Source organism: Hibiscus syriacus, unplaced genomic scaffold (genome assembly GCF_006381635.1).
Source record: "Hibiscus syriacus cultivar Baekdansim isolate YM2019G1 unplaced genomic scaffold, ASM638163v2 tig00116997_pilon, whole genome shotgun sequence".
Lineage (NCBI taxonomy): Eukaryota > Viridiplantae > Streptophyta > Magnoliopsida > Malvales > Malvaceae > Hibiscus > Hibiscus syriacus.
In genome coordinates, this window is record NW_024063513.1 from 2,970,018 (window position 1) to 2,985,156 (window position 15,139).

Here is a 15,139-nt window from a genome sequence, read left to right on the forward strand (position 1 = left end):
ATTTTATGCATGACATGTTTGCTGTTTCATGAGAAGTCCGGCCCATTCCAAGATTCCTTGTTTGCACAATTTTCTATCACGACCTGCAGGTTCTGTGGGTGCACATTACTCCGCTGAGCTTCACCTTAAAGAACCAAAACCATATCGATTTGTGACCCTGACACCATTTTGTTTGATCTGATCTGAGTGGAAATGAATTGGGATGTGTGCAAATTATATGTTTGACAGGTGAGGTAGGACTTCTGTTCACACGTTGTAAACACGCAACCAAGTAGTAACTACTTGGCTGAACTCGCTCTTATTATCAATATATATTCCATAACCATGCATTGTAACAGACAAAAAAAAGTAATAGTACTAAATTATCAAAGGAGGGATTGATTTACTTGGCTGAACTCGCTCTTATTATCCTATATCATTTGGATTCGAGTGAATGGAGAAACTAAAATAATCCAACACTCCAACCTCAAATAATGAATTAAATTAAGGATTTCCTTGCTTTTGGAAAAAGAATGACTCGGCTTTAAATTAGAAGGTTATTTTAATTAGTGAGTGAATGGAAGAGAGGAGGAAAAGAGCGTATGTGAACCCTCCTGGTAATAAAGTATATATTCCCTTGGGGATGATTGATGCCCAACAAAATAAAATACTATAAAAATTGTTGTCCAGCAGCTCAAAATAATAATCTTTGCCTTTCCTGATTCGAAAACTTATAGGCACAACTAATTCTAAAGACCGTTTATATCACCTTTTTGAAATTTATGTTGTAATTCTGGTATGTCCATTTTGATACTTGATTTAGGCAGCCACATACGAACCAAAATTGTGTACGAATCAAATCTAGAGACGGCCCTCTAAATTAGAATTGTTTATACATCGTGTTCTAATCAGGGAATATTTGTTGTTGAAACTGTCCAGGGGCAACGTTCAATAGGTCTTAACCTTCATACGTGTTGCACGGTTTTACTAAAATTAAAGCAAACGATTCTCTACCATGGATGCCTTCTTGCCACCCCTTTTAAACCAACCAAAATTAATTGAAGACGGTATGATGGAGAATCAACAGAATATGTTCTTTTCATATATATTCTTGCTTTATTTCTTTTTCTACCTAGCTGTATACGGAGTTAGTGTAGATTTTCGCAATATAAAAAACGTATAATTATCAATAATAAAGTTTTGACTTAAAACTATTACAATAAAAATAAAATCACACCCATAGATTCAATGACAGATTCATAAATATTTTTCAGGTAGACACATACTTGTTAACAACATAAAATTTTTAAATATGATAAGCATAAATAAAATTTTAGGGTGGACACCTCTCGTAAAATAAGTAATTAATTGAAGAAAACACAAATTTCAGGATGAGTACAAAAAATTTTAGGGTGAGTATCAACATTAAAATAAGTAATTAATCGAAAAAAATTTGAACTTCAGGATAGATACGTATCCACTCTCACCAAGTTACGGCTATGTGGATTCTACAAACTTACAAATAGATTATCATTTTAATTAAAAATTTAATGTCTACATTGCGTTGTATCTTTCCAACTTTGCCATGTTCAGTTTAGCTTTGACATGATTAGAACAACGATTAGTAGACCTTTTCATTCCTTGCCGTGCCTTAGTAGCACATCAACGGCCCTCCTAATTCTACCTACGGAATATACGACTCTTTCTTTTGTAGAGGTTACTTTTAGTTAGTGGGATACTTTTAATTATTGTAACAAGTCAAGTCCTGTCCAATTGACAATGTCAATTTTTCTCCCAAACGGAAATATTCTTGAAAACTATAATCAATTTTGCTACACTACCATTCTTATTATAAAGTTCCGACTTAAACATTATAATTTTTTAAATGTAGTTACATATATCGTATTATATATTTTTCATTACTATAAATATTTAAAATTAATATAAACTATTAGATATATTATTTTTAAAATAAAAAAATCAATTCATTCATTCATTTCATAAAAATAATCCAACAAACTTAATCAAGCAATCGAAAAAAATGAAAGATTTAATATAACCTTTTTCATTTTAAGTAGTGAAAAACAACCAACATCAACATAAATAAAAACAAAATATTAATTTATAATATGTTAAAAAGTAATTTTGTTACAATTTAAATATGATATAATAAATTTAAAAAATTAATAAGATGTATACTAAATATATCATACCATATATAAATGTAAAGTTATCCATTTACATACAAAACACAACAGCGGACTCTTGGATGGAGGCGCCATCAGCGCTGCAACTTTTGAAAAAGTAACGGCCAAAAGTTCACCTCGTTGGTTTCCGTACCACTTTGTCTGTTTTCAACTCTTGTTTAGTTGTGTGTTTTGTTTGTCTGTTTGTTCTCTACTGTGTATTTGGTGTTTATACGTGCCTCGTCAAAGGTTTTTGCCAACCGAACTATTAACACGTGTACATAGACTTTTTTTTTTATAAATAAATCATTTTCTTATATTTTAAGTCATTAGAAAAAATATCAAATATGTTAATAGAGGGAGAAAATTAAATTCAAAGAAAACAATAGGGTATCGACTTTAGACTATTATCGTAACAACAAATCGTGAATAAAACTCGAATAAGATAAATATTAAATTTATAAATAATAAAAATAATAAAATAAAATAAAAAACACTAAAAAAATGGACGAACGATGGAAATCGAACATGCACATGGTGGTTTCACAATCCATTGCTTTGATTCACTTGGCTACATTGCCTCTCTACTATACTCTTTCCGCTATAGTATTTTATTTTGATTTATTTAAATATTTGAAATACAAATTTCAAAGATTTCAATTTTTATCATGCATCATTATTTTTTTTTATTATATTTCTGAGATACAATATATAGTCTTATTTATGAGATACAATATATAGAAAATTTCAATCTCTATCTTTTATTTTTACTCTAAAATAAAAGTTTTACAAAAGATTAGTAGTTTTTATTTCTTATGGTAATAAGAAATCGCTTATGAAAAAATCATTTAATCATAGGAGTTACAAAAAGAAAATACAGATTGATATACATATGATATATAGATCCATATGATTCCTATATTCCATTAAGAATATCATTTCGATATGATAATAAAAATGGGTTACCCGAGAACTAGTTGGATGGAGTAGATAATTTCTTTCTTAAAATGAAATTGAAATTTAATGAAATTTCATTAAATTTTATTAATCATTAATTTATTAATCATTAAATAGTTATAGTAAAAGAATAAAAAATCCCTCCCCAAACTGTGCTTGTTTTTTCATTGCACACGGCTTTTTTTATGTATACATCTAAAACCCTATTTATTCCCTAATTTAATATCATGGATCAAAGAAAATAATTTAAATTTAAAATCGGCAGGGTATGCCCTTTTTTTCGAAACGAAATACGAAAAAAATTTATCATAAAACTCTTTGGATCATCTGTCAGTTGCTCAACTTCTTTAGAATGGTAAAAAGAAAAGATAACCAATTAATCTTTTTTTAATTAATAAACATCTATTCCATTTCCATTCCATTCTCTCTTTATTTCTAATTGTTTTCAATAAAAATCTCGGTATCCAGTAAAAGAATCAAATCCATGAAATAAAGAATTCAAAAATCATAGGACCTGTCTTTCAATTATTTCAGATTGATTGAAATCAACACAAATTAAATAGATCAAGCGAAGAAATAAAGTTGAGATACTATGTACAGTACATATATTTAATTGATATCGACATATGTGAAGATACATATTGTGGATTCATCTATATTAAGTATATTAAGCTTGTATCTTTATACATTCCAATAATAGATATAGATAGTATGGTAGAAAAAATATGAATCTTTTTACTGTAAACGAACCGAACGAACATGAATGAAGTATGTTTATGTTTGTTCATTTAATTTTAACTGAACAAACGAATGAACACGAACAACTAAATGAACGGAACTTTTTTGTTTGTGTTCATTCATTAAGAAATGTTATTTGTTCGTATTCGTTTATTTAAATGATAAACGGACACAAACGAACAAATATAAACAAATGTAAAATTAATTAGGTTTATATTTGAGATTTGAGAAGAGTTTTTTTTTTGTATTTTCTTTAATTGATTTCAGTATTTTTTATTTTGGGTTTAAAGATAATTGAGTTTAAAAATATTAATCGATTTAAAGTTAAAATTCATTAGGTCTTAATATTTCAAATGAGTATGAAGATAGAGTTGAATATAAACAAACAGATGAAAATGAATATAAATAAACAGATGTAAAATTAATTAGGTTGATATTTGAGATTTGAGTAGAGTTTTTTTTGTATTTCCTTTAATTGATTTGAGTATTTTTTTATTTGGGTTTAAAGATAATTGAATTTAAAAATATTAATCTGTAACGTCCTAATCTAGTAAGATCCGAATATCAACATACTATGACGTCACATGAACCATAACAGAGGTTTACCAAAGTTTTTCCTTAAAATTCAACAAGATCATTTGCATAAATGCATAAATTGACGTGCAATTTTTTTAAATTTATTTAACTTGTTTACATATTTGGGAGTCTTCAAAATACTTGAAATTAAGATTTACAAAATAATCAAATTTACATTTTGACCTAACATACACAATTTCATTTACATTACATGCCACTAGTACAAAAGACGAGACATTCTCAAAAGTTGGCGGCTAGTGCTAGTCGGTCTAAGTATAGGCTCCTTGAAAGGCTCCTGCTCCTAACCTGCGCACGAAAACAAATTCCGAACGCTGAGCTCACAAGCTTAGTGTCACACAAATAATCGAACTATACTATATTCATCCTCTAATGTTTATATTTAAAACATACTTAAACATACTTAATTCATAATCGTTAGCATGCGAATATACTAACTAAACATACGTACAAAGGTAGGCATCATGGTGCCACTAAGGGGCTACATCTCAGAGCTCACGCACCCCTTTATCCTACCTAGGGTGAAAATCCAAAATTCTATACGGATTGCATCACCCGCTAACTTTCTCTGTCAAGCCTCACAACATCTACGCCCAGTTAGCAAGGATGTGTCTAATGCAACATCATAGAGTTGGCCATATCTTAGCATACAAATGTATTCTTATTCTAGAGTAGTTCGGGTGTCCATCTTGTTTCCCGGACATCAAAAAAGGTAGTTTTATGTCACCCTAATTTTTCTCATTTCTAATTGAAATTAGCAATATTTCGTTTTAACTTATTAGAAATTATCCCAACTAAAAGTATACTATAAGTCCATGACCATCCATGTACTATTCGAGATCTATTTAGCCCAAAACAAGAAAGGGGTTCGAAACCTCACATGTATCTTTACAGTCTTCCCAGATGATTTCTAAACCTCCACTAGGGGTTTTCAAACCTCCAGAAAATTTTTACAATTTGGACTACTGGTTTCAAAACCAAACATAGGGATTTCGAAACCTATGCTGAAATTTTGGTTCTTGCATGTTTTTAACTCCTTCAAACCTTCTTCAAAGCCACTCCAACACATCCAAAAGTCAAACATAGGTTTATACACTATCAAACAGATTAAAAAGTGGCCTTAACCAAGTTCAATAACATCCAACATTAAAATCTACCATGAATGACCATACAAGCTTCCCAACTAAAATTTTCTAGCTTGAAATGCATTCTAAGACTTACAATTGGTATAAAAAGGTTATAAATGTGTTACCTTGAATGTTTGGCTGAAGAAAACTCCCTAAAATCACCCAAGGGTCAACTTTTCTTTTCCCCTTGCCTTGTATCATTTTCAAACTTCTTTCACTAATGCATAAAGAAATGATGTTACTAGTTTATTTAGAAGACTTCCAAGAGTCTAAAAACATCTCTTAAACTTCATCCTTTCCTAATCTCAAACTAGAATCCTCCATTTCATAAACTCCCATAAAAACCCATTTTTGAAAACTATGGCTAAAACTAGAGAAGTGAAGCTTAAACTCAAGCTTAAAAGATGGACAAAAATGAGAGAATGAAGAAAAAAAAAGATGAGAAGTGTTTGGTGAGAAATGAAAGATGGCTTTCACGTGGAAAACTTTTAAAATAAAGGGATTTTCAACTCTTAATTTGAACTATGGGCAAACTACATTTTTAGTCCCTCACTTTTATTTCATCAATTACTCATCACCCTTCCATAACTCTCTTGGGCCCTGACTACAACCCACCAATACTAAACTTGATCCAACTATCTTATAAGTTCCTTTAAACTTAACTTTAGGTCTCGGGTTGACCCAAACTACTAACTCGAGATTTGGGATATTACACAATTGATTTAAAGTTAAAATTTGTTAGGTCTTAATATTTCAAATGAGTATGAAGTTAGAGTTGAATATAAACGAACTAACATAAACGAACATAAATGAACGAATTATCGAACATTCACAAACGTGAATGAACGAATTATTCCTTTGTTTGTGTTCTTTCAATTAATTAAAGAACATAATATCATGTTTATATTCGTTCGTTTAATAAATAAACGAACATAAACAAACTTTCGTCGAATGTTTTATGAACAGTTCATTGAACGTTTGATAGGGACAGTTAAACTGTCCGAACCAGATGGCTCTCGATCTGACCCGACCCTATAGGGACAATTTTTTTTTTGAAAATTTGGGGCTTTAGGCAAGACAGACAAGCTGTATAATGTATAATTTCAAGGCGGGTTGGGGCTGCGTTTAAGGTGAAATATCACCGATCTGTCCCGACTTGATTAATTTATATATAATATTTCTATTTAATATTTTAATATTTTTTATTTTGTATTATTAAAATATATTATTTAATTATTTAAAATATAATAAATAATTATAAATATATTATTATAAAATTTATTTTAAAATATTAATTCATTTGAATCGAGTAGGGTTGGAGTCAAGATTTTAGTCTAAAAATTAGAACGGGTTTGGGATGCGAAAAAAACTAGAATTCATCGGGGTGGGACAAAATTAAATATAAGATTTATATTTTCGGATCAAGATCGGGATGACCATCATTAACGTTTGTTTACGTGCATATATATATGTTTGATTTTAATTTGATTAAGCATATAAAATTTTAAATTTTTACCATTAAAAACTAAATTTATTTATTTATTTTATGTTAAATAAATAAAATTATTTATATTTGTAATATATAAACGTCATCTAATCGTGTACAAGTATCCCATACGATATTTGATGATATTCCGAAGCAGGAGCGGATGCACTAAGCTTTTATGGGGCCAAATACATCTCCATTATTTAGGGGGAATAAAGTTTAGTATAATATGTTAAAGAGAAATACGAAAAAATTGTATACTCATTATCTTTAAGAAGAGAATATAAAATTTTAGACCATATTTTTAAATTTCTAAATCTGTAATTGATCTGAACCTAATAGAAAACAAGGGCATCCATTAACTGAAACAGCTTCTCAAATCTATAAGTGAACATGGAAGTTGCATAACTTAAGGCTACAATTACAAAGTCAATAAACTTAACCGCCCTATCGAATCATCTGCAGAGTCAGACGGCGAAATGCTAAGTAACGTTTTAAAAACTCCGGTCAAACTGTTTCAAGTGGACTTCAATTTTTAAAATGTTTAACTTAAATTGTTTTAAATAAGAATGGTTAATATAAAGGTAGATTTGAAATTCTACCGAGTGCATTAAATCATGACGATAGACACAAACAGGATTTTATATTTACCAAGTAAATATTTTAAAACATTTATAAAATATAAAGTTAAATTATTAATAAATTATAAAAAAAACAAATAAAAATCTGAAAATATAATTTTTCTTCAATCCATCTATGATGGCCTCTAAACCCTTATTTGACTATTTCAAAAATTATGTTCCATCCAAAGTTGCATTAGACAAAATGAAAAGAAAAACACAGATTGACAACTTAAGCACAGAGACATGGAGCCGAGTCATTGTCAACGTTTGAGAACAATATCCATTTAGGTTAATTCCAAACAAGCTGAAATTATTCAAAATAAATATCGAATTGGTCTTATATTTCATATTTTTATTTTCATTTTAATGCTTTGAATTACTATATAATATTTGGAAAAGGGGTTGGAGACAAGTTGACATTAGCCAAGTTGGCACGTGTTGAGGATATTTTTTATTTTTAGTAGGTGAAATGATCCCTAAAATACATCACACTTTATTTTCTAGCCATTAAAGTTTTCTTTTTGTCAAATATTAAAAATGATTGTTCTTTGTTCCCATATATAATGGGGTAAGGAGGAGGTAAGATAGTAGGCTGCCCCCAACACTAGATTGAGAGCAACTTCCGTAAGAGACATCCAAATTATGAAATGCCCTCCATGGAACTCAATCCCACGACCTCAAGGTTAAGAACTTTGTACTCTACCAATTAAGCTAGATGATCATTTCTTTTTGTCAAATATTAAAACCATATATAAAAGTACTTGGTACTATAAAAGAAAAAATAGATATTCAAAAATATATCAAACATCATCATTGGACCTATAAAATATATCTTCAATTGATTTAGCCTTGTACTAGAATAACAGTGATTTAAAACTAGTAAAAATTATTTTGGTGTAAACTCCTATATAGGAGTGAAGTTAAAAATATATTGATGAGTTAAAATTAAATTATAGTTTTTAACAACAACAATACAGTCATATTTTACATTAATTTATAATTTTTTGAAGGATTTGAAGATGTTTTGAAATGTTATTTTACATGAAAATCATTTAATATAAATCCTAACTGACTCTCTTTTTTTTCAACACAATTTTCTCAATATTTTTTCGTATTTTTCTTTTTCTTTGATTTTTGTTTAACCGACAACGATATTAATCTTAGTATTGGTTGTTGGCTGTCGGTGATTATTAGTTTCTTACATTTTATACGTGTCTTTTGTTTTTGTTCTTTTTAGTCATTCTAATTTTGAATAAGAATATATGTCCATGTGACATGCATTTCCTTTGCTCTTATGGCACGATCCTTGTGGTTTTTTGTATGTTTTTCGCATACATTTGCGGCCGTTTTGGTGTTCCCACAAAAACCATCACAACATTTATTTTTTGGTTGGTTTGTCAGTGGTCACGTATAGTTATACATGTTGTTTGCAAATATATTCAAAATTATGTAGCAAAGCAACATGTCAGATTATTTAGTTCGCTCAACATCCCTTTATCACTTCGTAAAGCGTCCCATTCGACAGAAACAATGAGCCTTAATGAAGATTACTAGATTCGTTTGATGTTGGTCGTCATTCTCAATGAAATTTTTTGTTTTTCTCCGAATCTTTAGGCTCAATGTTTTATTTTTGTATGGGTGTTTTGGTGACTATTGCCTCTAGTTTTCTCTCTATATTATGATGCATTATACTTTTGGTTATTCCATTATTAATGAAATTGAAATCCAGTTACCAAAGTTGAAAAAAAAGGTTACTTGTACTTCATTTTCTATACGATAACGCGGTTAAGATTAGAATCTTGTTAAATTCTAAAAGATTAGTTAATGTTACTTCTATACCACTTCACATATAATAACGCGGTTAAAATTAGAATCTTCTTGAATTTTAAAAGCTCAAAGGGTTAAGATTAGTTAATGTTACTTCTATGTTACATACGCTTTCAAATTATGACTCGTGTTTAATTTTCTCCTTAAATTTCAAAGTACTTGTATTAATCCCTAAAGGGTGATCTATTAGCTGGTTCCTAAAGTTAAAAATGTTATATATCAATTCTTAAACTATCAATATCACTCTATTTTTATAATTCCAATAATGTGACGTTAATATTATTGATTAATAAATTAATTTATTTTTAATATCGTAAAAATTGAACCCATGATCTTTAAAAGAATTGCAAGACATTCAAAAACAAACTATTTCTTTAGAGAGTCACAAGTTAAATTTTAAAAAAAATTCAAAACCAATGAACTAAAATCATATTAACAAAAGGATCAATATTAATATATCGATGAATGTAAAAAAGAAAACAAAATTGTTACCAACACCGACTCTAACGATTAACTACTTTGGTGTTTATTGTATCATTTATTTTTCTTTTAAAAGAATTAGAATGCACATTTCATAATTTTTTAATAAACATAACTAATTTAACCCTGATTTAAACGTGACAAAAATAAAAACAAGAGAAAAGGGAAGACAAATTATCTCCTCGTAAATCAATTATTTAATTTGTAGATCAAAATTAGGTATTTCTAATTGCCTTCTATATAAATGTACGAGCTACCCGCGTAGCGTACGCGGTTTCGGAATATATATTTTTCCAGCAGTTGGATTTATTTATTTTTATTAACCTGACGTAAATATAAAACAGTATTGGTTCGTATTTGGATCCGATAGATAGAAAGTAAACAATTTTTTTTTAAATAAACAATAAGAATGTGGATTTTCCATCTTTATACTGTATTCTACTTTGGATTTACTTCAATTGCCACTCCCCGTGCCAGTAGAAGGAAGGGGCCCACACTCAACCCCGATTCAGTTTTCAAATATAAATACCCTTCTTCCCGATACCTGCTTCCCACGAAAACAAACGTAATCGGTAATTCTTTCTCCGACAGAAGGTGATATCAGTCTTTTTCGTTCCCCTGCAATCGTCCCTCCGATCGGTGTTTGCGTAAGGAAACAAACGACTATTGTTTGCTCGCGTGATGGCTCGATCAAGATATCGCTGTCGATAATTTCCCTCTGCTTTTCTTCTTCTCCACTTCAAATAGGCTTTTCTCGCTTTTCATGATTTCTAGACAAAATAAACCTTAAAAGTTCATCCTCTCTCTCCCTCTCTTGTCCGTTCGGTTGAATTCTCTGTATATAATTCCAGGTTAGATGTCTCTGCTGCTCTTCATCGATTCTCCTACATTGCGTTATTTCTAAACTTTGATATTTTTATATGATTTTGTTTTTATTGTTGAGCTGAGATACAGAATATGGGAGAGTTGGCGAAGGTGTTGTACATTCTGGTGGTCGACGAAGGTGAGAAGAAGGAGGAGGCATCGTCGTTCCGATACACGCGTCCCGTTCTTCAAAGCACTCTCCAACTTATGGGCTGCAAAGCTCGTCATGCCTTCAAGGTTTTCATTTTATTCTCTTTTTACTTCTCACAATTTCGTTGATTTCACTGAATTGCTTTTTTTCCGTTTGATGTACCTTTTTAGTTTCTTCTTTTCTATTTGATTTGATTGATTGGTAAATTATAGTTATGAAATAATAAAGTAAAAATGCGGATGATGAGTTGATAGATCTGGCTTTCTTATAATTTGTTCTGCACATTTCCCCCTATTTTTAGTTGCTTTTAAGTTATAATGCCGAGTCAATCTATACAAAATGTAACAATCTTATAGTAGCATTTTTTTTGCTTCAGTTTGTCAAAGAATAAGCATTCTGTCCTTGTCATAGATTTTTCACTGATTATAGCTTCTCATTACACCTCTAAAACGAAACGCTTGAATGGCTTAGCTCTTAGATTCCTATTTATTTCTGGAAAAGTTTTCACGCTTTCGCAAATGATCAAAATCAATTAACATGGAACCACTTCTGATTTGTTTCCATTTTTGCGGTCATATCCGTGTTCTGGATCTTGGTCTACCTTGTGGTCCCTTTACCTTGACTGATTTGCTTGCCTGGTGATATGCATGTTATCTGTTTTATTTTAGTTAGTAATTACTTTAAGCTTCCTGTTGGGAGATAGAAATCCTGATTATAATGTTCAGTGAGAGTGTGAGACTTGAATCAATCGCTTCATATAAGTATTCACATTGTCACATTGAGTTTGTGGCTTGGTCATGTCGTCTATCTGAATCATTGTCTGCTTTTATTTTATTCTGATGGTGTTGTGATATGCCATTTCATATTTAATTTTCTAGTTTTACATTACTGGTTTTCTCTTTTGTTCCTTAGCTTTATGGAAAGTGGCTTCTTTTGCTGAATTCACTCGTATTTCTTTCCAGATTAGCAAGAGGGTTTTCGAATTGATAAGAAGGGAATCTTCTTACAATTTGCTGCTTCAAAAGGAACGTGTGATGTTGAATTCTGATAGTTTGAAAGGGTACTCTGATAAGGAAGATGCTTGTCCTACCTTTGATGAATTTTGTAGAGCAGAGGAAGGCAACAATTTAACTTCAATCAAAGACGGTAGAAATAAGCAAATACCATTTGAGCTGTACAAAAGACGTACATCGGTAATTGTTAAAAGAGGAACTTTCTTAGACGTTGTCTGTTATGCTTTGGCTGAATACAAGTATGTTGGTCCAAACCAGAGGGCTGACCTGGTTTTGGCTTGCAGGTATTGTGTTACATATCATACTTAACAAAAGAAATTGCAATAATGCATAGCATAAATTAATTTATTGCATGGATATATCCATCTATTCTTCAAAATTTCATCTTTTCTTGCAAATTTCTAGAGTTGATTATGGTAGCCTGGAGATGGGTAATTCACACTTCGTTGTTCTATTTTAATTGACATGACAAACTGTTTGTAGAATATATTTCAGTGGATAGACTACTCCATCATTTCTCCATTATCACAAGTATTCCATATTTTTTAAATGGAACATGTGTTGTCCCCCACTTGTAACTCTATTTGGTCTTCACTGCAGAATCCGAGAGAAGAAGGAATCTGTTACTGTGTTGTTGTGTGGCACTAGCGGTTGTGGCAAATCTACTTTGTCTGCTTTGCTGGTACGCTTGTTTTTCACATTAATGTTGGGGGGCAGTAGCTACCCTGACTACATCCTCATATGATCTTAGTGCTTTTGATCATGGCACGCAGGGTAGCAGGTTGGGAATTACAACTGTGATTTCAACAGACTCTATTCGCCACATGATGAGGAGTTTTGTAGATGAGAAGGAAAATCCTTTACTCTGGGCTTCAACCTATCATGCTGGAGAGTGTTTGGATCCTGTGGCAGTTGCAGAAGCTAAGGCTAAAAAAAGAGCCAAAAAGTTGGCTGGCAATTCTCGGTCACTTTCTAACAGTGAGCTAGCTGACCATTCTTCAGCCGGAAAGTCTGATGCCCGACCAGTGGAGAGTAGTTCTACTAGTACCGAATTGATTGGCCCCAGACAGATGGCAGTTGAAGGATTCAAGGCACAAAGTGAAATGGTTATTGACAGTCTAGACAGACTAATTACTTCATGGGAAGAGAGGAAAGAGTCTGTAGTGGTTGAGGGTGTTCACTTGAGCCTTAATTTTGTTGTGAGTAGACATTTGGTTGATTCCCTGCCATCAAATGTGCTCATTCTCGTCTCCGTTTATTTTAAATTTATTTTATCTACATGTGCAGATGGGGCTTATGAAGAAACACCCCTCAATCATACCATTCATGATATACATTACAAATGAAGACAAACACTTGGAAAGATTTGCAGTTCGTGCAAAATACATGACATTGGATCCTGCCAGAAATAAGTATGTGAAATATATAAGGAATATCAGGACAATACAAGATTATCTATGTAATCGTGCCGACGAGCATTATGTCCCCAAAATAAACAACACAAATGTTGACAAAAGTGTGGCGGCCATACATGCAACGGTTTTCAGTTGCCTCCGGAGGCGTGAAGCTGGGGAAACATTGTATGATCCTATAACAAATACAGTTTCTGTTGTTGATGAGGAATACCGGAATCAATGTGCTGCCAATTCACTGAGCTCTGAGGGTATGTTTCAGTTGATCCAGAGGAATGGTTCTTCTAGGCGACTAATGGCTCTTCTGAAAATCGATGGATCTGTGGCAAAGGCTTGGTCAGTCGAATCTCTTGAAAGTAATGGCATTCCCTTGTATGGACCTTTAACAATAGGCAAGGCCGAACCCGTTAATCTTCAATTTGGTCCCTATGGTATTAGTGCATGGCCTAGTGATGGTGGAACAAGTCATGCTGGAAGTGTAGATGAGTCGAGATTTGATGGGACTGATAATGGCAGTAAATATCAATCTTCCTGTTGCAGCTCACCGAGGATGTCCGATTGTCCTTCAAAGGAGGTAGCATCTTACACCAATGCTTGTAGTTATCTTTGATTTGCATTATGTCAAATTAGATGAAATAAAAAACAGAAGCCACTTTTATGGCTACTAATCTTAAGTTATCATTGCTCTTATACTAAGCTCGGTCTACTGATTCTATTATTTTATCTTACAGCTAAAGGAGGAAAATTCAGTGTATGGCAGCGATGAAGAAGTTGATGATCCACCTGAGGTGGACAGTGATGAGGATTTTAGCGATGAAGGTGACAAACAGGTCCATGAAGAGGTATGAACTCAATGATTTTAGAGAATATTTGCAAAGGTATTGCAAACTGCTATGCCTGGAGTAGTTCTTATTAGTTCATTATATATGCTGTTTATCAGCATCTTAAGCTCGTTTAACTGATACATTTTTGGAAAGTTACATGATCGAAATGACATTAGGTTCTGCTGTCCAGTTGGTATAGAGTTTCGTTCGTAGGTCTTCAGGATGAAATAAGGTCTTATATACATCTCTAAAAGATTCTGCGTGGGTTTTACTCAATTTCTCAGTTTCTGTTGTATAGGTAGGTTCTGTTGATGAAGACTCAACAATGTCAGATGAAGAGTATGATGACCTTGCAATGCAGGACGGACAGGAGAATGCCTACTGCTCTGATAACGAGCGTCATATGGTAATGCCATTTTCAGGGGACCAATCAATCCATACAAGAGGGGATCAACACAACAGGAATTTAGATCCCTTCCTTGAAAGCAGAGGAAAGCAGTTTTCTGGGCCACTCTGTTATTAACCTGCAGTGCTTATGGAGAAGAATGAGGTGGGATTATTTCCTTTAGGCAATGTTCAAATGTCGAAAGGCTCCCGCAACATTCCATCCTTGGGGAATAAATGGATCCATAATCAGTGATCCAATACTTTCTGCGGCTCAGCGGTCACGAAGCGGTTTTGTTCATGGTATTTGATGTTTTTCTAACTAATCATTTCGTGGCTTGTAATTTAATGGGTAATTTAATTTAGGGTTAATTACATGATTGATCACTTATGTTTGTGCCTTTTCCATTTTTTCCACTGATTTCAAAAATATAATATATGAGTCACTTTCGTTTTTATTTAATTAAGATGTGGTCATCACGGGTTAATTGTTG

The 15,139-nt window shown here is 31.9% G+C and overlaps 1 protein-coding gene across 1 annotated transcript; it reads left to right on the plus strand.

Annotated features, from left to right (window-relative positions):
• Nucleotides 1-10,564: 10,564 nt before the first annotated feature.
• On the plus strand, nucleotides 10,565-14,801 carry LOC120194004 (P-loop NTPase domain-containing protein LPA1 homolog 1-like). The gene is made up of 8 exons (XM_039196406.1): nucleotides 10,565-10,848; nucleotides 10,944-11,098; nucleotides 11,975-12,309; nucleotides 12,626-12,707; nucleotides 12,799-13,224; nucleotides 13,313-14,011; nucleotides 14,169-14,279; nucleotides 14,560-14,801. The coding sequence occupies exons 2-8, from the start codon at nucleotides 10,955-10,957 to the stop codon at nucleotides 14,782-14,784; spliced, it is 2,022 nt and encodes a 673-aa protein (XP_039052337.1). The 5' UTR covers nucleotides 10,565-10,848; nucleotides 10,944-10,954; the 3' UTR covers nucleotides 14,785-14,801.
• The last annotated feature ends 338 nt before the right edge of the window (nucleotides 14,802-15,139 follow it).